Raw genomic sequence first — 27,546 nt, 5'->3', positions numbered from 1 at the left:
TAACAATTTCAACAGACCTTTTCAGTATGCCACCGGAATTAAAGATTTTAACTAAAAGTAACATAGTCTGAAAAATACGTAATTAAGCAAAAAAAAACGTTATATTTGGGCACTCCCACTTCCAAAGACTTCCAAGCACTTCATTTTCACATGTACACCACTTCCGACCCTAATATCTCCCCCTTGGAAAAGACATTTTTACTTCCCATTTTATTTGGCTGAAGTGAACTGTAGTAACTGTAGTACTCCTTTTCCATAATAATTCCACTTAAAATCACTGAATAATGGATCGAAAGTTTTGTCTGAAAATTCCAAATTGAGTTTGAATTTGAATTCTTCAAGCATCAACAATATTTTGTACAAATAGAATTGCATTACTTTTTATCCAAGACACTGTTGAAGAATCAAACTGCAGTATAAGGATAGTATAGTATAAGGAAAGGACCACTCATAGTATAAGGATTATATACTATGAGTGGATTATTTGTACTATTTGTAACTTTCCTTTTTTCGGTTGAGAAAAACAAGTTAATAAAACAAAGGGAAAAATAACTTCTACTGAACTAGAATATGTAGAATGAGCCAATAAGTCAAGACACAAACCGTTAAAGTTACTCATCTGCATTATTTTAGATTTGTTCTCTTTCTGAATCTATTTGATTTTACTTTCAAAAAATTTTAAGGAAAATCTCAAAAAACTGATACTCAAAATAAAGTTTTATAGCAATAATATGCTGCATTTTTTCGTGTAGTATTTTACTGGCGTGTAGTGTGTGTCTTGGCTTACTATTTTCTACGCTGCTGAGCTGATATATTTAAATTTTAAAATGTGGTCACTAGTAGTTTATTCATCTCCAAAATCGTCCAGCTACAGTGAGAGACCTTTTTTTGTAAAAATGTGAATGAAAATTCAGGAATTGAGCAAAAGATTTGTCTTGTGATTTTTGGCATGAAGATGGTTAGGAAATTGGTGAGAAATTAGCTAGGCATCCACGTGAGACAGAACGAGACTCTTGCCTCCCTCGCTCGCTTAATTTTGTATTCATTCTAAATGGATTTTTTATGGGTTTTACGAGCCACTAAAGACGAATAATTGATTGACTCTCAGCACACTGACTAATAACGTCGTACAAATTTATGTTAATTGTTTGTTGTCTCTCGTGCGACTTTGGATGCTGCAAACCATTTTGTTGGACACATCTCAACCAATCCTCCCGAAAACACTTTGATAAATTCCCAAATGGGTGAGGACACCACCTTTGGGGGAAAATTGCGTGTGTCCGAGTGAGATGGTGGCGCACAATAATCGCACGTCAATTAATAAAGGCAAAATATTTGTGTTATTTCTGAGATTTTTCGGAGAGATTTCACATTGAGAAGAGAGAAGCAAAGAATCGTTTAATTTACAAATGAACACATCACATGAATGTGTTCAGACACTGAAAGGAATATGAAGTGCTCGTGTCACAAATAACGACATGCAAAAATGTAGACATTGTGCCTTAATTGCCTTCTCACCGTAATTTACGATTGGTGAGAACATTATGTACATTTTATTTTGAAGAAAATCCACACCATCCAAATGAGGCCGTGTTGCACCTTGTGAGGAAAATTTACCATAGCAAAAATTAATAATTGTATCAAATGTGACCCAGTCAGTGTATGACATGAGAAAAGCACCTGTCCACCTTTTCAGGTGTACATTAGTAAAATCTACACGCGGTGTCTCGTTTATCAATCATATTTGGAGCCGTCTCTTCGCGCCCAATGACGTGAATATCCCACAATTTCAGTGCCCAATTAAGGGATCAATCCGAAGGTGAGATTGTTCAAAAAACATTGTGTGACTTTTCATAGTCATATGTTTTGTGTGAATTGACGAAAAATAAATGAATTGTCTGAGATACAATGTAGAAATTATAGGTGAAACATATGAACATTAAGATTCAACATAGCGTAAGTGTTCTTCCAACTGAAAAGAAATTACAATCAAAATTATTTTCAGTTTGAGATTGAGATATTTTTTGTCAAGCTTCAAGGATATCCCTTAATTGTCTGAGTTCTCTAAATTTTCATCTTTCACAATCCCTCCTCAAGAATAAATTTTAAATACATAATGTTTGCTAATAAAATGATTTTTGAAAAACGACCTTACTGTACTATCACACTAGGATTTTAACAATTTAAATTTAAATTTAATTGAGCCAATTGAGCATTATAAGATTTCTAGAGTTTACTTGAAAATTCTCACAGCCAGGACACATTTTGCAAGAAATTTGCTCAATTTTAAATATTTCCGCGAGATGTTTAATTGTGAAAGACTCCGGAAAATGTGTGATAGTACTTAAAATATCTTATAAGTCACTTATCGGTTATTCAGAAGGATCCCCAAAGCCAGTAGAGTAGGGAAAAGGCTGATGAAGGGACTCTCATACATCTTGTTGAAAATCTGTGTAAAGTCATATAAACAGGAGATTTCTTGGCACAATAATGGCTTTGGAGGAACTTAGCAAATTACTCCCGATACTGATGCTTCACTCGCGTGCAAGTTTATCACTAAATTACTATACTTATCTTATTTTTTGGCCACAAATAATAATTAATTACGAGTAAATAAATTTAATAAGAACAATTTGGTTCAAAAGGATACTTGTTTAATTGCAATAAAATTGAAAATAATGAGCAATTTTAGCATTTTAATTTGCTAAATTCAAATTTATTTGAGCAAACATTTATGCTATTTTAGCATGTTTAAACATGTTTTGGTGGGCCAAGTATTAGTTTATATCAATGACTAAGCGAAAATCTATCAATTCTAGTTATTTTTAATGCAAAATAACGCATTGGAACAATTCATCTGAAAATTAAATTGAATTTACAAATTGAAAAAATCCTAGTGTGATAGCACGGTTACACTGCTTGTACGTTCATCTGCACTATTAGTCGCTATCAGAGCCAGTGGAGAAACGGTTAGTGACAACAACTTAAAGCCTTCGGGGCTTTCAGCACGATCCATAAGATGACCATAATAGCATTTACTTGACCTTAAGCTTTGAACAAACGAAAAGCATAACAAATTTGATAATTTCTCGTACAAAAAAATCTTATATTTTTTCTGAATTTGTGATAAGAAATTGTAAATAAATTAAAAACATACGCACTGCAGTACGGTGTAATAAATTGTAGCCTAATGCCCTAAGCAAAATAACTTTTGTTTAGTAAACATGTTTTTGACATTTCAATGAGAGTGAGTGAGATCTAGATCTAGTCATCTCGCTCACTCTCACGGGAAATTTTGAAAACATGTTTACAAACAAAATTTATTGTGCGCTGGCCATAATGCCCAACGCACAATAACTTTTGTTTTGTATACATGGTTTTGACGTTTCAATGAGAGTGAATGAAAACTAGATCTAGTCATCTCGTTCTCTCTCATAGGGAATTTTGAAAACATGTTTACAAACAAAAGTTATTGTGCGCTGGGCATAAGTAAGACTTAGATCTAGTCATCTCGCTCACTCTTATAGAAAATTTTGAAAGCATGTTTACAAACAAAAGTTATTGTGCGCTGGTCATAAATGTGCACTATATCATTCAATATATACATGATTCCTAAAGGAAAAGCTTTTGATAATTTAGACACAAGTTTGACATTTCGTTATTAAGATCAAAGCTAAGTTTTTGTTCTCGCTCATTATTGAAAATCGAAAGTCAATCTCCTTTAATGATTGGCTTCTAGAACGGTAACTGACATTTTTTTGCCAACATATAATCCCCTGGAGGAGAAGTGGGGAAATAATATAATTATGGTCTAATATTATTTATAACATAATAAATAAAAGATACAAATCTTACATAAAAAGCTCCTTAGGGAAAATTGGGGCACCTTTTGAATAGGGATACCTTTGAAAATATACTTATCTTCTATTTTTAAAAGGATTGGGTTTATAAAGCCAAATATTATCGTGATAAGGTCCAGTTCCGTTTAAAATAGGAGAAAAACCCATTTTTAAAGCTGCCCCAATTCAAAGGTGCCTAACCTTCCCCTAAGTTTGAGCAACAAATTAAACAATTGATCATATTCCATAAATATATAACGACTTTTAAAAATATTTTTTTCAGTGCGTATTGAATCAAAACACGGTGAGTGTTAAAACAAATTTTATTTAGTATTGAAATTCAATAACAAATTAAATTATTATAAAAAATTTAAAGATGGGATATTGTGCTAATATTATATATTCAATTGCCAATTGAGATATTCCTGGAAATTTTTATATTCATTTATATTCCAAAGATCTTTTATCAAAATTAGAATAATGCGATTTCGAAACTAAAATGGCGTTATCGGCGTTATAGGGTAGAGTCAGCCCTTTTGGCCATGTAAGCACTTTTGGCCACCTAAAGTAAAATCACATTGTAAGGCAATTATGAGTTTATTTAGAGCAGGAAAATGGGTCTTCTTTCGTGACCTCTAATCTAATGAATCAGAAAATCATATTTGATTTTGTATAGACTTGGTCAATTCTATTTATTGAAAGAAATTCTCAACAAGGTAAACAATCACTAAAAAAAACATGGGATTCTTAAGAAACTTGTTTATGTTAAGAGAAATTGTGTTGCATTATTTCATATTTTTGATGAAAATATTTGATGTTATTCAATGAAAGTCCATTTCTTAATTAACTAAATTTTATTATGATATCATCCTTGATAAGATTTTCTAACAAATTAAATAAAAATCGGATGTGGCTAAAAGAACTTGTTTTTTCTGCTGTGTAAGTACTTTTGGCCATTCATTTTCCCATACATTTTATACGTGGCGCACCTCGCGGATTTCAGTAAAAACAATCGTGACTTTTGACTGATTTTTACATCAAATAGGAGAATGTGCAAAATATCGTTTAAAATACCCTAATAATCACATAAAATTGGTGTTGAATAAGAATAGGACTTGTGCTGTGTATTTGTGAAAGTTTTCGAGAGCTATTTCTTGTTATTTTATTAAAATTCTATAGGAAACAAGTGGCCAAAAGTTCTGACACACAATGGCCAAAAGTGCTTACTAAGTGGCCAAAAGTACTGATACATGCATAGTTGCATAAAATGCATTTTTCACTAAAATATCCAAAAAATTTTGGGAATTCTCTTGGATTATTAGGAAGAAACGGCTTTAAGGTATCGTTGTACAAAATTTCATTTCATTTAAATAAAGATTATAAAAATTACAAGGACATGAAACCTTAAAGTGGCCAAAAGTACTTACTCCACCCTATAGTATGTTATTAGTAGACGTTTTTACTAATAATTTTAGAATAGGGCGTTTAAAGTATTCCCGAATTAAGTTCATTCCATACAGAACACAAAAATCGGTATTTTTCTTCACAATATGTTTTTAATTGTTAGTAATTTTTAAGTTTATTAAGTTTTTTAAGTTTCCGCAATACGAAATGTGCAATACGAACATGTAAAATACGAAATGTAAAATACGAGGTTTCCCAATCCCGAATAATCTCTCAAAATTCGAAGCAAAAATTGTAAAACAGATGACTAGTAGGGGAAAAAGGGGCACCTTTTAATTGGGGCAGCTTTAAAATTGGGGTTTTTCCTCAATTTTTAGATAGAACAGAGCCTTATCATACAATTCCAATTTCACATTTATTTGTGGAGGTAAATTAGTATTCTGGCAATCTATAGTTCCACTTAAAAATTAGAAAAAAACGCCGAATGTAAAAAGTACCCCTAATTCAAAGATGTCCCACTTCCCCCTACATCGTATAAGTTAGATGACCCATTTAATGCAATTCCCTACACAATGTCACGCCTTTTTCTAGTTTTTCTTTATTTATATCAATATTTTAGAAGTGAAAATACTAATTATATACTTTGATTTTGCAATGTTAAAATACAAAAATATTGGAAACGTATATAAATTCATTGGGATGGCATCAAGTGAGGGACGGCTTTTAATGGGCAATCTATCCTATTAACGAGTAGGGTAAGTGTGCCAAATTTCGGCATAGTTGCATGCAAGCGTCAAAGTCTCAAGTTTGAAATATAATATTTTAAATACAAATTGATATTTTTATTCTTTCTTCTGAAATAGTGTTGCTTTGAACCTTGTAAAGAGTTTACAGTCTTTATTTACTCTAAAAATCATTCTTAATACATTTTAAAATGAATAAAAACATAGACATAGCTTTGGTGCCCTATTTCGGCCACCTTCATTCTCATAGTTCCTTGCCCTTCGGGAATTCTTTCGATATCTTTTTCGCGTCATCTCGTTTGTCGAAGCTACATTTTTTGTTATTCTTTTGCATTGTATAATCTCTAGAGTACGTAAAATCTAGATGTTCATGGAAATTTGAGGAACAAAAAAGGTGGCCGAAATTGCAAGCTGACCGGAATTTGGCACACTTACCCTAACGTTAATACTCAATGTTTTGAATCAGCATTTTAAAATGTTACCAACATTCAACGTCTAATTTCTAATTAGTGTTGATCTGGGTATTATGACAACTCGTATAGTGTGTTTCTTGTTACTATTGTAGCTCTCTGAGGTTCATTATAATACAATCATTGCCAGAATAATTAGAATTTCTGTTTTATTTAAGTTTTGCTAGATATATACTTAACTTAAAGTCAAATTATGCTTTGAATTAAATATACTTATGTTACTATAAATAATTTTTCAGGTCCTCTGCCAAGCAGCGCCCACAACGACAGTTCCTGCTCATCGGGTCCCGAGTCGCCCCATGCGGCTGCGGCGGATCCTACGAGCGATGGACAGCCTGCCCGGGCGCAGTACGTATCCGCGACGTGCGTCGTTTTTACGCACTACAGTGGAGACGCTGCTACCGTTGTGGACGAGCACTTTTCCCGCGCACTCAACTTTAGCAATAAGGAAAGCAAAGGTAAGAATACAAGTCTCTAACCCCTCTGTCTCACTTTCTCCATGGATTCAGGGGTATGTTTTATTGTCTCCGCGAGATTATAAATTTAACCCGAGACGCTTGTAAATCAATTGTGGGACGTCCACAAAACTTTCGATTGTGTCTTTTCTTGTATGACTTCTTTCACCGTTTGTCTGCTCCTTCGATATTTTGACATCTTTATTGCCCTCTGACTGTCTTTGGCTGCACGGAACTCCCCCCTGATGAAAAGTTTCTGTGTAAAATTGGTAAAATGCATTTTGAGTGCGTCAACGACCCCTAATCAAGATTTATGACTTACCCGATTTTTCTGATTTCGTCGTTTTCTTTCAGTGTCCTTCGAAAGGGTACCTCCTGATTTTGGGTTTTGATAAGAAGTAAACATCTTCATTTTTTTCCATATAAGAGCCGAATTTAGGATAGTCAATTAATTTTTCTTAGCTTGTTTTATCTGTCTCTCAATTGTGTCTTTTGGAAAACATCTAATCAATTAGGAATCATGCGTTTCTGTTGGTGTTTGGTGGTCTTTATATTTCATCTCTTATTATAACCTATCAACAACCCCATCTTTTAAAGGGATGATATCTTGTTCTGGGTAGTAAATTTTTATGATAGTTTTGAATGAATAGCAGGTGAAGGAATACGAAACCATTTGCAAACCGTATTTAACGTGATACCTCTCTAAATTGAGGCCTACAAACGAATGTGCCTAACCTCGATACAATAAGTTCTGTCTAAATAGCCATAGAATTTTATCACTAATTGATGTGACGTTAGAAATTCGGAATTTGTCATAATAAAAAGGGCCCTGAAACCCTTCTGTTCACGTGAAGAACAAGATAAACTATAGGGCTAAATTTAGTCATCACAGAGTCTATAAGAGACTCTGAAATATTTTTTTATTTCTCATGTAAAGGTTCCACAATTTATGATGCACCTGAGAAAAGCGAGAGATTCGCAGATGGTCAAGACGCAAAATCGTGGACGACGACGGTCTTTAGAGTATAGAAAGAGTTAGGATAAAAGGACAAGCACCGAAGTAGGGAAATTTGCTTATGTTGATTTCATGTTCTGTCCCCACCAAGCTATTCAAGGCAGCCCGGGGTAACTGAAAAGGCTGATCCGATAGTAGTGATAAGGTGGATTTTTACACACTCTTTATTCTCGCATTTGAGACACCACTATCGCGTCACAATCTCATCGAGGAGCAAATTCGCAAGAGACGGACAATGAGAAGAAGTTCCAGAACGAGCATTCGGGAGGTAGATTTGATCGTCAAATTGTGTCTCCCTGGTGCTGGGCTGAAGACACCTTCGAAGAAATTCATTTACTTGGGATGAACAGACAAATAAGACAAAAGATGCTGCTGCGTTCCTTCTCGATGCGAATTTCCCAGCTTTTTCTCACACACCTTCCCATGTATCGTTTTGTTCCATTATGTTTGAAGATTTTACCTTTTTTTCTCCCTTATTTTTTCCCTTCTTGAATTTTTATTGTCTTCTCATTCGATGCTTCTTTTGGCTCTCTCCTCCACATTATCAGAGAATGACACAAGGGGAGATATAGAGGTTGAAAGAAAAAAAAAGTATCAAGTTAATGTATTTGTTTGGCTTTTGTCGGCGACTTCTTGTAATGTTGCGGGTTCTCTCTGGTGCATATAGTAAATCACCGAATGAAAACGGTTAACAAGGTTGTATCATTTTCAAGAAATTGTCTACCGTTATTGGTTCCGACGCGACCTTTCTGTGTCTCCACTTCACATGTAATTAATTAATAGTGCTAAACTTACACACCATTGACTGTGCAGAATTTCAGTTCCATATAGAAGATTTTTCTGTCGTGCATTATCAGATTTTGGTTCTAAAGTGTGCAGATTAATGCTTGCCCGACTCTTGTAACATTTGCCCCAAGATTGCACAAATTGGATCTTCATTTAGATCTAAAAACGGCAGCAAGAGCATCATGACTACTTAAGGGGACATTCTGCTAATGGTGAAGATTTACTTAAAATTTTAAAAGAAATTTGGTTTTAGAAAGATAATGACAATGAAAATGTTTCATTTGTCAATTCTTTATCCACGTGAAAATCAATTGTCAGCAAATACTTTGGTGTTGCAAATGTGATGCAAATGAGTGCATAAGTTAATTGAGTGGACATCTGTTAACCATTTAACGACGAGACAGTTTTCGCTGACCAAAAATCAGCAATAAAAACGAAACCGATAAAAAAAACTTGTGAAACGTCTTATATCTAACCTTCGAAAACCAACAGAGTCTGATTTGGTGTTTGCCTTATTGAACGATAGGGACAAAAATAGCTCAAAAATTTAAGTAATTTTTCTGACGATACCAATGACAGATAATTTCCACACCAATTAAAAATATTATGTTTGAATATTGTAGTTTATTGTTCCAAAACCGTTTTGCTTAAAAAAAAATTAGAAGTATAAAAAATAAATAAAATGAATTTTCAATATGAGAATTTAAAAATTCACCATTTTTGAACTTAAAAAATTACTATAGGGGAAACTGGGGCACCACCAAACACGGGGTACCACCAAACACTGCGATTTTTGAATCGGATATTGGATATCAGAGGATAAGACCTATAGAAATTTATAGGCACTAGGGATGCTTGTTCACTGAAGGAATGATCGAGATAGTCCAAGTAGTTTAGAAATAAAAATTACTGTTTGGTGGTACCCCGTGTTTGGTGGTGCCCCAGTTTCCCCTATAGCAAATAGCTGTATACTTGCAAAAAAAATATCATATAGATTCCTTCAACCTTCTACTTTACAATTACGGACAAACATTAAAAAAAAGTAACTTTAGGTAGTCAGGAAAAAACTATTTTCCTTATGGGACACTGGTGTTCCAATCGTCCTTAAAGGGTTAAAACAATACGATTTTCTGCACAAAAAAAAATACTACTATTATCTGTGATTAAGTGGTCTCAAAACAGACCCACACACCCAGAATAGCCAGTGGTGTATCGTATCCGTATATGAATTTTCTAAGTAGGGGAAAATGGAGCACCTTTGAAAGCGGGGCACCTTTGAAATTGGAATTTTTCACCGATTTTTAAATAAAATTAAACATTATTGTGATTCGCTGCACAAATAGATTAAGAAGCTAAATTGCATTTTGATATGGCTCAATTCCATTTAAACATAGGAGAAAAATCAGAACTTCCTCCTAATTCGATTTCCAAATTTTCAATTCGATTATAATGATAATTAAATTTTAAGTATTATTTAATTATAATTACAATTTTATGTATATTATAAAATAATTCGAATCTAGAAGAAAATACAGTTTCTTATCAAACTTCATTAAATCACACTTCAAGTATTATCAAAATTAAACTTTCAAAATTTAAATAAATAATTATAATATTTCATAAATTTTATATGTAATTAATAAAAGTCCTAATTGGGTTGAATATCGTATTTATAAAATTTGGGATACATATAACAAATCAAACTTACATGCATTTAAGTCCGTTGTTGGGCAAAATTTAGAATTCCATAAAACGTGGAACTTTTGACACACAAAGGACAATGAGCAAAACGGTCCAACCTTTCGCCACGAATGAGACCTATACCAACGAATAGGTATTGGCAAAGGTAACAACTTCTGTTCCGGGACTAACCCCAAAAGTATGTACACTGAGAGAAAAAAGTTAATATAACATTCCGGTAATATTTATTTTACCCTGCAGTATTGATCCGAAATCGGTGTAAATATTGTGCTTTTTAGGTGTATTAGGGGTTCAAGTTACCCTTTTTCATATTCATTTTACCCTTAAAAAGATGTAAAAAATGTTGATATATTTTTACACCTAAAAGGTGCTAAAGTTATGAGGAAAAAAAGTTAATCGCACCTTCTTTTTTTCTCAGTGTAGGAAAAGCACTAGAGCATAAAACATATGCTCTATAATTTTGGATATGTTTTGAAAATTATCGAGGCGGACATTTCATCCTTATACGAAAATCCCGTTGTATCATTTCTAATATAGAGATCTCAGTGGCGCAATAGGTAAGAGCGTTGGCTCTTGGGTGAATAGATCTCCGGCTTAACTCACAGTGTTGTGACTTTGAGTCCCGCCCGGTACAAAGATCTGAATGTCTGATGGCAATTTTCACATGTAAACGTAATATAGTGCACCGCCCTCGCCCAACAACTCAGGGAGCATGAAAGAAGCATCCACATTGCGGGGAAGACGCTCCTGGGCGGTTTACAATGACATTAGCAGATTCTTCCAACACTGGATATGACATTGTAAAATCATTATCTTGTATCAAACATCTCGATAGATTAATAATAATATTAATTCCTAATATTGGATTTTCAATGTCAAAAAGGTCAAAAAGGCTCTAGAGAGCCTATTTCTACATCGAATGATGTCATATTTGGGCTCGTTGGAAAGGTCTTGGAAATTCCGACAAAACTAAACTGGTTCCAATCGGTTCTGAGCCGATAATGAACCAATGCATAACCGATAACTAATTTTTATTAAAAATTCAATTTTACTTCTGAGGTGTATTTTAGAAAATGTTTTAATAAATAATTTCTATTCAAAAATTAGTTCTATTACTCTCAAAACTATTTAAGGGATCTTTTGAATAATTTATGAATCGGTTTAATTTTGTTGAGAATCGGTAAACGGGAAATAATGCAAAAGTACTTTTGAGGTGTAGTCGGTGTAGTAGTATCGAGTTCGAGCATTTCGTAAAGCCAGGGACGTTTTGCCACCCCTTTTTAATAATCAAAAATAAATAAAAGCAAAATTCATTATTTAATAAAGCAATATCTATATATTTATTGTTGTTACAATTATCACTGTCATTTATTCTTGAAAGCCCGATTAAATTCCTCTTCATTTGAGCTTTTATTTGAAGATCCCTCCTTCAAACAATTAATTATACTCCAATAATGAAAACCTCCACGAGGTTTTGTGTAAAAAAAAAAATAAAGCACTTTTCCACCCTTATTCTTCTTCTTAAAGCAATAAAGCATCCATTGATTTCTGTAATTGTTAAAAGGAAAACGTATAAATGAAGGAGAAATTCTTCGGGTGAAAAAGTCATTTTGGGGTTGGAATCACCATTGCGACAATTGTTGAGACACGGTTGGAAGCTTTTACAGGAAGCTTCGTTCTTTGAATACAAATTCAGTCTCGAGGGTGAAAAATGGTGAGAATTTCGAATGGATTTCTTTGGGGTGATTGTAGAGAAAAGAGGCCGCTAATTGTTCGTGAGATACTGAGAAAGTGAATGAATTTGCATTTATATTGACGATGAGTAAACCATAAATTTTTGCACCATTGAGAAGAACACAAAGTCTTTGACTTCTTATAGGCGTCTCTGAAATTGCTTAATTAAAAAAGTTTTTGAGGAGAAGATGGAGACTGACTTTTTGGGCTTTTATCTTTTGGGAACTGAGGATGGATAGTAAATTAAATGTCTTGCGGTGATTTTCCCGGAAAGAATGTTGTGTGTTGGGATGGAAAAAGGGCTGCGTAGGAAAATTGTGTCCAAAATTAACTCGTCTTTGTGGAATTTTTCTTGGGAAAAAGCACAAAGTCATGCCGGTGAAAATAAACTCATTGAATTTTTCTTGTATGTTGGGTGCCAAGCGTGAGGATGGAAAAATGCTGAAGAGTTAATTTCCATTTAATTGGTTGCATCCTCGTCTTTTTGGGTTAATTTTGGGCACTTTTTCTCAAAAGAGGGTTGTATTTAACCGTCTCTTTTTCACCTTACATCGCCATACCAGGCCCATTAATTTATCCCAGCCGGAAAGTGATTTTTAATTTAATGTTAATTTCCATTGAGACCAAAACTAACGATTCGTTAAGTGTTTTGCGATCATAACTGTCGCCATCAATCATAAAAATGTGTGCTGAACGTGTTTTGGTGTAGTTTTGATGATGAGGAGTTTTCATCCACCAGTTCTGAAATTGGAGGATGAAGAGTTGGAGGAGGGTGAGCGATAGAATGAAAGAATTCATCGGAAGATACGAGAAAGGAGGAGTTGAGGACAAAAAATTAATTTATGGATTTCAGAAGCTACAAAAGAGAAAAGAGACATTGAATTCCATTCTTGAAATTGTTTCTCCACAGACACACATTGCTTTAGGAATGGGCATCAATTCATAAAAAAAAGAAGTTATTTACAGAAGTTTCTTTAGCACAAATTTGTTTAAATTTTACATAATTGCCGAAAATGTGGCAATTTTTAACACTGTCCATTTTCCATGAGCAAAAAAAACAGGAAAACTCGATAGAAATGTCTGGGAAATCACAGACGGATTAAGATGAATTTATGGCTGTTTTAGTGATTTAAACTGAAGGTATAAGCAATCATTAAAGTCATCATTAATTATTCTAGGGAGTGTCACAAATTGCAACAATATGCAAAATACTCTGTTTTCTCTCTTCCCAACACTCGTCACTCTCTTTTTCGTGCCAATGCATCAGCTCTCTGTCAACCAGCCACTTAATGAAGTGCACTTCTCATTAAAATAATCGCAAATTTCACTGTGATCTTTCAGATGAAAATTTCAAGGCATTTTCTGGGAATTTTAGACATGAAACTGACAATTTCTAATTTAAACTTTCACAAACGTATTCGAAGTACAAATTACAAAAGAAACATAATTTTAGGCTTATACTTTATTTTAAAAAATAAAAATTTTAATAAATTTTATATAAAACATTTAGGGTAAGTGTGCCTAATTCCGGTCAGTTTGCAATTTCGGGCACCATTTTTGTTCCTCGAATTTCTATGAACTTTTAGATTTTACGTACTCTAGAGATTATACAATGCAAAAGTATAACAAAAACTGTAGCTTCGACAAACGAAATGACGTGAAAAAGATATTGGAAGAATTCCCGAAGGGCAAGGAACTATGAGAATGAAGGTGGCCGAAATAGGGTACCAAAGCTATGTCTATAATTTTATTCATTTTAAAATGTATTAAGAATGATTTTAGAGTAAATAAAGACGATAAACTGTCTACAAGGTTCTAACCAACACTCCTTAAAAAGAAGTAATAAAAAAAATCAATTTCTATTAAAGATATTACATTTCAAACTTGAGACTTTGGCGCTTGCATGCAACTAAGCCGAAATTTGGCACACTTATCCTATGCCATTTATAGCCCCGGATTAGACTGCCAGTTGGATATAGTGTGATAAATCCTTATAAAGCTCTGCTTAATCAATTATATGTACGAATTATTAAATTGTCTAAAAGAATTGAATTAGGGGGAAGTGGGGCACCTTTGAATTTGGGATTTTTAACATATTTTAAAATATAATTGAGTGTTGTCGTGATATAATTTAGCTTCACAATATATTTGTGCAACTAAATTATATCACAATAAGGCTCAATTTTATTTAAAAATAGGTGAATAATCCCAATTTCAAAGGTACCCCATTTTCAAAGGTGCCCCACTTTCCCCTAGGGTAAGACTTTCAGGCTTTGCAAATACTCTGGCTTGGAACACTTCATATTTTCCCACTTTCCTTTAATGAAGCTGACCTATTTTTTAAGGAAATATATGTTACTAGAACTGGCTCTTTAAATATTTATATTGCCATAAAATGTTTGAAGCCACAGTGTGTGCGAACCTTCAAAGCTTTTCCCTATATCCCAAAAAAATTAAAATTTGCCAATAGCGGTAAAATTTGATTCACCACTCACATTTAAACTTATTAAATAAATTTCTTCATCAGCTTTCAAAAAGCCAGGGGCCCATCAAGTCTAATAAAAACTGAAGCTATTTTTCACTTCTCCTTGTAAAAATGTTGCATCTATTGCACCGCAACTTAAACAAATTTGCTCGTAGTTCTTGTATAATTTTGGCGAACATTATGAAATATGTATTTTCAGATAGCGTTTAATGTACGATTTCGAAATATATCAGACTTATAAGTCAATTCTCTTTACGAAAAAACTTGCCAATAGTCTTCAGTGCCTCTATGCAAAAACGTATGGAAAAATGAAATGTCGAGAGGCCCCTGCGAAAATCAAAACACCTAATGAAGTTATCAAACTTTCAAAGAATTCCTAAAATTTCAAATTATAATATCTCGTAATTACTATGAAAATCATCCATTTTTCACAAGAGAGACTGTGTGTGAAAATTCCGTATATTTTCCCCAAAGTAATGGTGTATTAAATACTTTAGCACATGAGGTACTAAAATATCGCCTGTGAAATTGAATTATAAAACGGATTGTGATGCAGTTTTGTTGGTGCATCGCAAAAGCTGCAGCAGTAGCGAAATTCTTGACCTGGGGCCAACTCCCGAACATCATCAACAAACACAGAGAGGAGCATTTTGCTCCACATTGCCCACAGGGACTCCCCGAAGTGAATACTGTGAGGAATGGAATTTCTGAATTCCTTTCTTTTCTTTCTTTCTTTGTCTGCTTTCGGAGTTGCTCCATGCTCCCTGCGTTTTTCTCCAATTGCATAGGATAGTGTTCCTGTTTCTTTTTCACTATTTTGCTCCATATAATGGGCATTTTGTAAAAAGTATATAAAAAAAACTACGAAAAACTAAGTCTGATAAAAATTTCAGCATATTTCTGGCAGAAATGTTTCAAACACTAAAAGCTTCAGCGTTGTAAACTAGACAAGAGTGACTCACAGAGAAAATAAATTGAGATATCAAATTCTTCAGTGAAAATTTTCCTTTAGATCATTCAATCAAAGCGAATTAGAGCTGAAAAATATTTTGTAAACAAATTTTCATGGGCAAAAGGGTGTAAAAGGGTGCACAAATCGATAAATTTTGGAGATGAATTTCAAATTAAACGAAAAATTTGCAATTGGGTGCAAAAATTTGCAATTTGGCAAATATTTGCCAATTATTGCCTCCCTTTGTAAATTTTTGCAAATTTTTGCCTCCGAATGGAGCACTATAGTATCGCCATCTGTGGTGAAACACTACAAATGGAATTTGTCATTCTTGTCTGCCGCATTAACACAAAATCGACGTACACATACTCTCAATGAAAATGTTAATTGCACTTTACAATTTTTACTCCACTACCACCGTAGACACTTTTTTTTCAAAAACTATTCATTTTATCTATTATTTACCTGATTTCTTAGCAAATTTTGCCCATTTTTGCGCATTTAAACACTCACCTTTGCAAGAATTTTTGTCGTCGGACTATTACTGAATGAACCATCCAACATGTCAAAAATTTTTGCATTAGGATGCAACCTCGCGAACAAATCTATCAAATATCTCACTATTTAGGTCTTTTCGTCACAAAATATTTGTCACACAACACTCCAAAGACCTGAGCAAACTTCTGAACCACAAAATTTCATTTTCCCAAAAAAATGTTTATCAATTTTCCTGCAAAACACTGCTTAATTTTCACCTTATTTCGGTCGGCACCGTGTTTTTGTGAATCACAACACAAATTTCTACTGTAGGAGCTTTTCCTCCCATTTTCCACTATTACAGTAACTGAGAAAACACGCGAAAACTATCACCACTTTGCGAATTAACTGCACTGTGAAACTGTGAATTATATTATTATTTTGTCTGCCATTTGACAATTCTCAGCGACACTGGAACTGGACTGGAAGACACTAGAAATTGCTTATTTTGCCGCATGCAAAATGGCAAACTTTTGCATCCTTTTGCAAAACAAAGTTGATTGAATTCGAATTGACCAAAAAATCGATTGAAATTAATCGATTTTTGCAAAAAAGTCGATTGGAGCCAGGGTTACTACCCTTTTTGGTTAATTACATGGAGTGGGTGTTCTCCTTTTGCATACTTTTGCAAATTATTTTTTTCAGAGTAATATAGTAAATGTATAATTACTTTTCCTTGTAATTAATGTTTTAATTTAAAAATTGGTAAAAGATCAAAGCTTTTTCAATCTAGAAATTAACTTGATTTTCGTGTTTTTTAAGAATTTAGTTAATATTGTCTCTTTCACGTATTTTAGATCAGGAAAATTAAATGAAATCTAAATTTCCAGTCATTTCTTTCACATACATATTACATAAATCAGTTTATCCTAATCTTTTATACTCAAATCTAAATTTAATTTGATGTAATTCTCATAAAATAAGAAGGGGAAGTGTAGGAAAGAATGGGATAGTCTTACAAAGAAAGTAATATAAATTTAAATTAATATTAGATCAACCTTTATATTAGTCATACCTACCTTTTAGATTAAAACATTTTATGAAATCAAAATTCACATCCATTTCCATTGACTACAAACACAATTTAGTTCAATTCAATTCCGACTGCGAAAGAATGGGATATAATGCAAAAGGCTTGAGAAAGAAAGCGTTTTGAATTTTGATTTCATAAAATTTTCCGGATCTAAGTGCTTTTGGATGCAATAAAAAAATTAATTTGATCAATATTGAATTTTGATCAGTAGAAAAATACTTAAATATTTGTAAATATCACTCAAATTTATGACATTTTGCTATTTAAAGAGACATGAAGTATTTTAAATTTTCGCTTTTCCAAAACTTAAATGATAATTCCACTCTTTCTAAATTTCTAAATTTTATATTGACTAAATTCAATTCATTACTGATCGAATTTAAATTTTCTCTCACCAAGTCAGAGTATTTCTTTTTGTTAAATAGTACAATGTTGTTTCTAGATTACAATTAAAACTTAATTATCTGACCTGTCTAGATAAAATTTCAACTTTGATCACTTTGCAAATGCCTATTTAATTTAGCGATTAGATATTTACTGTTGGTTAAGAGGCACGCATTTGAATAAATTTAAGTGCATGCAGCACAAAAGAAGGTTCCTTCAGAAGAGACAAAAGAGCATAGCCGAAAAGTATATATAAATTCTTGGCGGGACTGGCTTAAAATGTTTTGTTTCACCAGATTGTCTTGTGGTGTGATACATCATTGTCCTTGTTTTAAGGCATACTATCACTATAGAGGAAAAGTTTTGTTACTTAATCGTTGAAAGAGCATGTGCTCACGAGTGATAAATGATGTGAAAAGTATCTTTGTGCTTTTGATATGCGAAATATCGTTCTGGGTTGATTCTTTTGATGCAAAAACACATCATTTAATCCACGATCCACCCAAAAATAATGATGAAAAGGTTGTAAAACATTTAAAATATTTTGCACGCATTATTAAAATAGTGCTAGCTCATTCATAAAATGAGTTGGCCAACAGGAGAGATTTCAGCAATGTTCCTCTGTTGACGAATATTTAGCATTTCGCGCGTTTTTGATTGCATTGGCGCAAACCAAAAGAGACGTATGGGGTGTCCCATGGTTAACCAAAAGGAGTGGAAAAAGTATGCAATTGCAAGAAAAGTTTATCCGTCTCTGTCTTGCTCTTGTACATCCATTGAGAATGCTTTTGCCGGGCTAAAAACGTGATTTGATGCCGCGGATGACGGTAACGATCCGGGCGTGACAATCTCGAGTCAATCTCATGTGTGCATCGATTGAATTTTTATGGGAAATCTTAAGATTCCATACTAATTTATTTCATACTCGTTGAACCATTCGCGCAGGTGTCATGAGAACACCAGGCGCCTCCACCATTGGCTTTCACTCTCTCAAAGCTCTCAAACATAATCCAAAACACCAAACGCAAAGCCTTTAAATGCATGTTTATGTCTAATTGGACAGGACACATGTCTCGATAAGTAATTTTTAAAGTGTTCTTGTTTAAGCTAAAACTACAACGAAAAAAAAGAGACCACAACTTTATACTCATAAATTAACTTCACTTGCAATTTTCTGAGCTGATTTGTTGTGTCATGCGAAACAGACAGATAATGCAGGCTAAACATGATAAAAGCCACCGCGTTCATGCTCAATAATTATCTATTTTCACTTGGTTATGTTTTACAACACATTAAAATCAACTTGCTATTTGTTTGCCGCATTCATGGAAATATTCATGGAATTTATGAAATTTTTCAATTGTAAAATGATGCGCTATTAGACGAAAACCAGAGCAAATTTTTGTAGCGAACCGCGATCTTACGCGAAGCATCAATTTAATGCTTTGAAGGTTTCAGACTGTCTTTTTTTTTATACTCCAGACACAACTGAAGAAGAATAGTTTTAACAGAGATTGCGGGTTAATTAGCATCTTGAGGTATTGCTGTGAAATAGGCGTTTTGCTCAAGCTGTAATTTTTGCATTGTTAATCACAAGTTCAAAGAAATAGCCGAAAGAAATAAAAAAAAAATAATAGTAAGACAAGTATATGATAGACTAGACCGGATAAACATATTGGCATGAAAGTTTCTTTGCAAATAGATTGAAATTTTCAATACTGATGGATATTCTAATCACAAATATTCAAAATATTAAAATATTTACATATGAAAAAGAAATTACCTGAGTTTCATTTTCAAAACTTATATGATGGTGTCAGTGTTTTGAACAGGGGTAAACCGTAAACAGTTTTATCACTTTTGGTTCACTCTGACTGCCGATCAGTCGTATGAATCTTCAAAAAGTCCGGCCAATTGGCCGATTATGGTAACTGATCTGATCGGCACGGATCAGCCGATCTGCCTCTCACGATTTACTTCCTGAGGTCAAATGATCATTTTTCAACGCTATCGAATCGATAGTATCGTTAAATCTATATTTGATAGATTGAGTGATAGTTAGTGCTTTACGTATCGTCAGGTCATTCCTTATAACGGTTAAAAGAGAATGTAACTGGGAATAAATATCTAAAATAGTTGCTATCATTTTAATCATAGGTACTAGGGTGGAATCACCAGTTCTCGCCAGTGCCCCACTTCTCGCCACTTACATTGAAATCGCTATTTTTCACAATTTATGAAATGAGTCGCAATTTTTTGTATTGTTTCTGCTTCTACGCATAGAATCGAAAAATAATAATTATTCGTTTTGGATTCACGATTTTGATCACTTTTTAGAGCAATATTTTAAGCAAGTGCATCGAATCCAACATCTCTTACCAAATGTACTAAGTGTCGTCAAATTTTCATCAGGCCAAAAATACCTATTTGGGTAAATAATTTGTCTATTGAATATTTAATTGCACTTGTGGAATACATAAAATTTGTATTTAGTCAATTAATATTTCATTTTATATTATTTTTGTATAAAAATGAGGCATGGCGAGAAGTGGTAATATTCTGGAATTAATTTTACCACCTGTCGCCATATCTTTTCAATAGGCGACGCTAACTTCACTTCGTACATTCTCAGTTGTCAAATCTGCATTGTTTACTTTCTGCAAAAGCCCCATAATTTGATTTCTCAAATAAAAGTGAAGAAAAATCATTTAAAGAGAGTAATAATAAAGTGATCACAAGAAAAGAGAAATGGTGAATGTATTCTTTTCATAGCATTGCCTAAAATAACCGAGTGTGGTTCTTTTCAAGTGGGTGGCGAGAAGTGGTTACAAATTTTACAAAACTGGCGAAAAGTGGTAAAAAGTGGCGACGAAATGGTTATTTTTGCATTATTAATAAAAATCAGTTTTTTAAGTAGTCCAGCGTTATGTTCTAGGATTATTGTTTTCACGTATCTAGAGCCAATACACCTAAGTAACTTTGTGTCAAATTTGACTTATCTTGTAACAAGGATTCAAAATTTATGATTAAATGAATTTAATTTTTTCCTAAACATGGCGATAGCCGGTTATTCCACCCTATCATTGAAATTTCTCAAAATAGACAGTCTACACTATATAAAAGAAGTTATCATGTCATCCCTGGTTTTAGAAATTCTATATTTACTGTAGATCAAATTTATTTATTTGTTTTGTTAACCAAATTTAATTTATTATTATTCTATTCAATTCAGCAACAAAACTAAATATTTATGTTCAGTGATACTTTAATGTATCTTTTTTATCGTTATCCGTATAACTAATAAAAAATATTTTTATGAGACAGAAAATATCAAAATCAATTATTTATTTATTAATCATATCAGAATATTTGTTACAATATAATCATTTGATATTGTTGTTATATCCCGTGTTGGAAAAATCTGTTAAGTCCATGTATAGACCGCCCAGGAACGCCTTCCCCGTAGTGTGGATGCTTCTCTTCCATGCCCACGGAGTTTTTTTTTGGGCAGAAACGGTGCATCACAGTGTATCACAGTGAAAATGTCTTTTCTAACATTCAGATGTTTGCACCGGGCGGGACTCGAACTCACAACTTTGAGAGTCGAGTCAAAGATCTCGTCCGTCCAAGACCCAACGCTCTTACCTATTGCACCACTGAGATCCCCGTCAAATAAATTTCTTTGATGAACTGGATGATAATTGTTTAAAATGGTCATACGATGTCCTTAAAAACATCTGAATAATGAAATAATGATTGATATACCCGCATAATATTCAGATTTATCACTGTAATAGTTTAAAACTTTGAACACCTACCCGTAGCCGTAGCTCAACAGTTGCAGTTCTGAATTCAAATCCCGCCCAAATCGATGAAAAATAAGAATATGGCCAAAATAACCAAAATCGTCCGATATAACCAAATAAATCAAAAAAAATATATTTCCTCTAGTTAAAAGTAAAATACCATCATCATAATCCTATTACCATGATAAATTTCAAGAAATTTAAACTAGTTGTGAAACTTTGCCCAATTTTTGCAATCCTAAAATGAGATTAAAATCTTGTGTGATTTAAATTGCGTGAAAATTGTATGAAATGTCTGACATTTACGATGAAATTTGAATAGTTCTGGTGTGTGCGAGTGTCGTGGAAAGATTAAGAGATCCAAATACTATTCCACGGGAAAAGTTCCACAGATTGAGATGAAGTGACGACCGGGGAAAGTTCTGCGAACACACTCCCTGCCCATAAATTAACATCATACTCGATGATTTATTATGAAATTAGTATTTTAATTAAAGATATGACTTTATAATTTGCACGACTTGCGGGAAATGATTGCGAGACAAGTTGACTCTGTCGCTCTCACAGTGTGGAGGTTTTTCGTGTTTTGGCGCGAGGACGAAGGGCAAGTGTGACAGACTCTTAAAGAGGATGATGGATGTCACAAGGCAAGCAATTAGCAAACATATACGAGTCTAAGAATCATGAATTAATGTTGATTTCATTGTTGAAGCACTGCCTCTTTTCCGCCCATTTTTCCCTGAATCTTCTCCACACGTTGGAGATTTATGGGATGAGATTGAATTTCGATTTTGAGTTCAAGAGGAAGTTCTATTCCTATTTCGAGCTGTGGCTGCCAGCAAAAGGTCCCCAAAGCAGACAAAACAGTGACAAAGTAATTGTGAAAACATAGAAAGGAATATTTAGCGTTTTGGGACGACACACGAAAATGCCACAAATCGTGTATGAAAATTCAATGAATGACTTTTGTTACCTCTAAATCATGACTTGAGACACATTTTGTAAACACTGCTGAAGGGAATGTGCTTTTTGGTAATCTTTCTATACAATCACTCACCTTCTGCATGGAGGTATTTCGCCGATATATACTGATAAAATGCTAGATTAACTTTAAGGAAATTTCTTTTTTATTTTATCCTTTCTGTAGAAAAACTTATAAATTAGCTCTTTTGACATGGAGTAGATCTTTAGTTTAGTACAGGGTCTTAAAATAGCGAAAAACCAAAATCAATCTAAATAGTTCTTAAAATTAGGTTTTGAAATACTTGCCTAACATACAGAACTAGGGGAATGTAGGCAGTCTTCGCACATTTTTTCGTGCTTCATATTCAGGATTTTTTTTCTGACTAAACTGTAAATTGGGCAGTGAATTGCACTACACCAAAAAGTTGTCTGATCCTTTAGATTTCTATGCATGCCTAGTTCACTATCACAGAATTGTTGGTGTTTTCTGGACAGGAAAATGAAAAAAATATGACGTTTTATGCGATTCTTACCCCCGGGGACAGCGTTCACACAATGGGGGTTTGGGTTCGTCATTGCTTTTTTCTCGAAATAAATTTTATCTACAATTAAAAATTATTTTCCGATTGTTATACTGTACCCCCGTGAACCCGCGGAAACTATCACTGCACTAAAAGAAGATCTTTAAAACACCTTTTTTCACATTTCCTGGAGCACTGTTTTTTCTTCCAAATGAATATCGAAAAATCGACTATGAACATGTGCACACGGTTTACAACTGTCAATAACCGTCATCTCATGGAGATGGGAAGAAGACTATACGCCTGTCGAAGAGGAAATGACCACGAATGTCTCACTGTGGCTTATGAGGCTTCAGTGAGGTTATGATTTTCAAGCTGGAGTTGTCTGATGGATGTGCGAACGCTCACACATTCAGTGTTTGAAACCACACAGAGTGTAGTACTTGCGAATTTTCCGCCACTGTGAAAATAATTTCCCTCCGATGCAAAAAATTATTACGTAAATATCATCTCAAGTATACTCTTCATCCACTGTGTAAGTGGTTTTTTTTTTAGAAATGAGTTTAACTATGAGAAATCAAATGAAATGTGCGCCATTAAAATTACCCGTTTTAGGCCAATTTTCTATTTGTGAACCTACCACCTAGGAAAGAAGGGCTTGGCTGCCTATTTTTACAATGAAGATAAGGTTCATAAATACTTGACTTATGGCTAAGAAATGCAGAACCAACTCATTGGAAATAAAGAGAAAATTCGCATGATTCAAGCTCTGCCTACATTCCCTTACAGTCTTAGCTTTATATCTCTTGAGTATAATTCATTTTTTTTGTTTAAATATCGCAGTAATTTGCAATGTCTGTTATTCTAAAGTAGCCTAATTCAATTTTTATTAACAACTTCATTATTTTTCAATGATTTTTCCTCGACAAAATTGCAAAATTTGTATGAAGTTTTTTTTTGTCTTAGCGTGGGTAACCAACCTCCAAAGTAAAACAGTGAAGAACTCTTTCTGATGTTTTGTTTTTTACTTTTTTTATATTGTACTTTATTTCACTTACTTAAGAAAAAGTAAATAAATACATTTAATTTTTTATAGTTTTATTTATCCGAGATAAACGACTTTAAAGATTTTCAGACACTTTTATGCATTTCTCGTCCAATTTTCTTAATTTTTCAGTGAAATTTTGCACATATCAATCCTGAAAGAGGCCCCAAACGGATGTGAAGTTTGAGGCCTTTATCTCTCATAGTTTCCGAGATAATCAACTTCAAAGATTTTCAGACACTTTTATGCATTTCATACAATTTTCTCATTAGTAATGATAATAAATTACATACAGTTTAAGAATTATTAAACGCAATTTGCATTATTTATGTATAAATATCGTTCGAGTTTGTCACAATCCAAATTTGCAATGAAGGAATCGCACCTCTATAAGCTGATCTAGGCTTATCACTGGCTTTTATAGTCGTAAGCATTAATGATCTTAAGACCTAAGGTTTATCCTTCTAGCTATACTGTTTTAATTTCTTAACAAAACTTTCGGAAATAAAAATCATTTAGGCCATTTAGGATTGTAAATATTAAGGATAATTTGTTCTATTACCCGTTGAAAAAATCTTAGAATTTGACAATTTCGTATTGTTATATTGAAGACCTTCAGGGGCTAGATGTGAGCGTTTGATTTTGTGGGAAAAGCCAACTTTCCGTGTGGAACTCGCCTATTCGGTATCCACGAAATTTTCGATTGTATTTTTTCTCATCAAAAATCGGGGAGAATCCTCGTTTGGTATTCCCGGTGAGAGTTTGATTAATTTACATAGAAGATAAGCAAATAAATTAAAATATCGCGTTTTTTAAAGTTTTAAATGGTTTTTAAATGATTATTTCACTTAATAAATACAATTTCCGTATATTTATAATAAATTTCAATGAAGTTTTTTTTTAATAAACTGTGCAGGAATTTCGAACTTTTTCTTATTATCTCTTATTATTTTTCTAATTTTTTGAGTTTGATACCTATCACTTTCCAAATTGTTTATTATTTTAATATTATTTTTTTTAGCTCTCGTAAATAAGAAAACAGTTGTGGCCATTTAATGATTAGATCTTTGATTAACCTATTTATATTCTCAATAAATACGAAATTGAATAGATTTTTAGCAGTTTACTTGGCCGTGAACTTTTTAAAACTCTTAGTTTTTGTTTTAACTAAAACCGGAGAAAAAACGCATAATTTATAGGCAGGGAGTTTATCGAGAAAAGGTTCTTTTTTAGTAAGTTGAAATTGTTAAATCTCAAGAACCAACAAAACAAATATTTTAAGTAGTGAAATAAATAGGGTGGAATAACCGGCTATCGCCATGTTTAGGAAAAAATTAAATTCATTTAATCATAACTTTTGAATCCTTGTTACAAGATAAGTCAAATTTGACACAAAGTTACTTAGATGTATTGGCTCTAAATACGTGAAAACAATAATCCTAGAACATAACGCTGGACTACTTAAAAAACTGATTTTTATTAATAATGCAAAAATAACCATTTCGTCGCCACTTTTTACCACTTTTCGCCAGTTTTGTAAAATTTGTAACCACTTCTCGCCACCCACTTGAAAAGAACCACACTCGGTTATTTTAGGCAATGCTATAAAAAGAATACATTCACCATTTCTCTTTCCTTGTGATCACTTTATTATTACTCTTTTTAAATGATTTTTCTTCGCTTTTATTTGAGAAATCAAATTATGGGGCTTTTGCAGAAAGTAAACAATGCAGATTTGACAACTGAGAATGTACGAAGTGAAGTTAGCCTATTGAAAAGATATGGCGACAGGTGGTAAAATCAATTCCAGAATATTACCACTTCTCGCCATGCCTCATTTTTATACAAAAACAATATAAAATGAAATATTAAGTGACTAAATACAAATTTTATGTATTCCACAAGTGCAATTAAATATTCAATAGATAAATTATTTACCCAAATAGGTATTTTTGGCCTGATGAAAATTTGACGACACTTAGTACATTTGGTAAGAGATGTTGGATTCGATGCACTTGCTTAAAATATTGCTCTAAAAAGTGATCAAAATCGTGAATCCAAAAGGAATAATTATTATTTTTCGATTCTATGCGAAGAAGCAGAAACAATACAAAAAATTGCGACTCATTTATTTCATAAATTGCGAAAAATAGCGATTTCAATGTAAGTGGCGAGAAGTGGGGCACTGGCGAGAACTGGTGATTCCACCCTAAGGTGGTAAAAATAGGAGAAAATGTCACGGAGAGAAGCTCGCGTAAAATCTCTCTCTCACAAAGTGGAGGATACGGGCCCAGGAAGTGGTTAAGCCCTTGTCTAAGAATCCCTTTACAGTTGATTTGACCCACAACTTGCTGATATGGAGCTCATGTAAAACTTTTCTACTTTAGACCTCGTTATTTTTTCCTATTCTCAGTACAATAACCCTAGACAAAATTTGCGTGAGGAATTTAATAAATCTCGAGACAAATGGCAAAAAATTCTTATTTATTCTGCGAAGTACTTTTGGTAAGAGTCCTTCCTGAATATACACAGACTCTCACTCACTGAAATGAATAATTTTGTAAAAGAAGGATATTCCACTTCGGCGGATCTCACACCGCAAATAAGACCCATAATTTAGAGTATTAAGAGACAATTGAGGAAAGGAAGAGGAATTCGTTGGCTTTTGATCTCCCATCGCGAAAACATATGCTTTGCCACCGAGTATGAATATAAATTTATTGTATGTCTCAGTTTTGGATTTTACTGAGTAAAAGAAAGAAGAATTATTTTGTGACAATTTTTTTTTATCCTGGGGGTAAGCTGTTTTTTGCTACATTTGATAGAGTGTTCTTTAGAGCCACAAGACACTTTGTCGGAGGAGTTATTTATTGCTCAGTTGATGTTAATTGTTTCTTATGGTATTAAATATGTCTCGAAGCACTTTTTGGGATATTCTCAGTTTGTTACACTTTTTTCTTGGTTTTCTTGTACATCTTGCTGGGTTTGTGTGAGAAAAATGGGTGAGACAGAGAGAGAAATTAATGAAGCAAAACGTGATTTCTGGTGATTTATCTCAGTAGTTTTTCTGAATCACCAGGCGCCTCCATTGCATGGAGCTTGAAGATGAATTTTGCATATTTATCGATAAATTAATCTCTCTGAACACATTGATACAAAATATTTCAATTTAATCTTCCGTGGAGAGACATTTGTGGTGGATGGGAGAAAAAAAAGAAGTGGCATGAATGGGTAAAAAGACGACGATATGGTTTTAAGCCAAGAACCAAGACGTTCTAGATAAATTTTGGGGGAAAAAAGGAGGACGTATTATGGGAAAATATGCGAGAACAAGAATTGTTTGATGTTCTCGAGTGAGTCCCAAGAGCGATCTAATCGATTTTTTATCGAAACGGCTGAATTATAAATTCGTCTTACGACACATTCGCAGAACACTACCGAATCTTCTGGGCAAAAAAGACATTCCAATTGACCATTGGGAGATCGCGGGAAAAAGAAATCTTGCAGGAGAGTGAGCGAGAAACTGCGTCGGATGCCAAGGGAATTGTGGCGAAAATATCGATGAAGAGAGAAGTTTACAAAGTGGCCAGGACCACTCTCCAATATCAAAAGGGCCGATGAAGTCACAGGCCATTGGGGATGTTGAGAAAAAGTGAGATTCTTCTTCCATCCA

At 33.4% G+C, this 27,546-nt stretch overlaps 1 protein-coding gene across 3 annotated transcripts in view; it reads left to right on the top strand.

The window, feature by feature from the left end:
* The window catches only part of LOC129804290 (protein vestigial), an 80,607-nt gene that overhangs the window by 31,422 nt on the left and 21,639 nt on the right, over positions 1-27,546 (top strand). For 2 of the 3 annotated variants that reach the window (XM_055851447.1, XM_055851445.1), the window contains exon 4: positions 6,696-6,914. In XM_055851447.1, the coding sequence (XP_055707422.1) occupies positions 6,696-6,914 (219 nt within the window). Of the gene's footprint in view, positions 1-4,122; positions 4,144-6,695; positions 6,915-27,546 lie in introns of all 3 variants that reach the window. The other variant, XM_055851446.1, reaches the window with a different exon arrangement.

This window comes from Phlebotomus papatasi, chromosome 2, assembly GCF_024763615.1.
Source record: "Phlebotomus papatasi isolate M1 chromosome 2, Ppap_2.1, whole genome shotgun sequence".
NCBI lineage: Eukaryota > Metazoa > Arthropoda > Insecta > Diptera > Psychodidae > Phlebotomus > Phlebotomus papatasi.
Note: the sequence above shows the minus strand (reverse complement) of the source record. Positions and strands in the feature narration are given on the sequence as shown.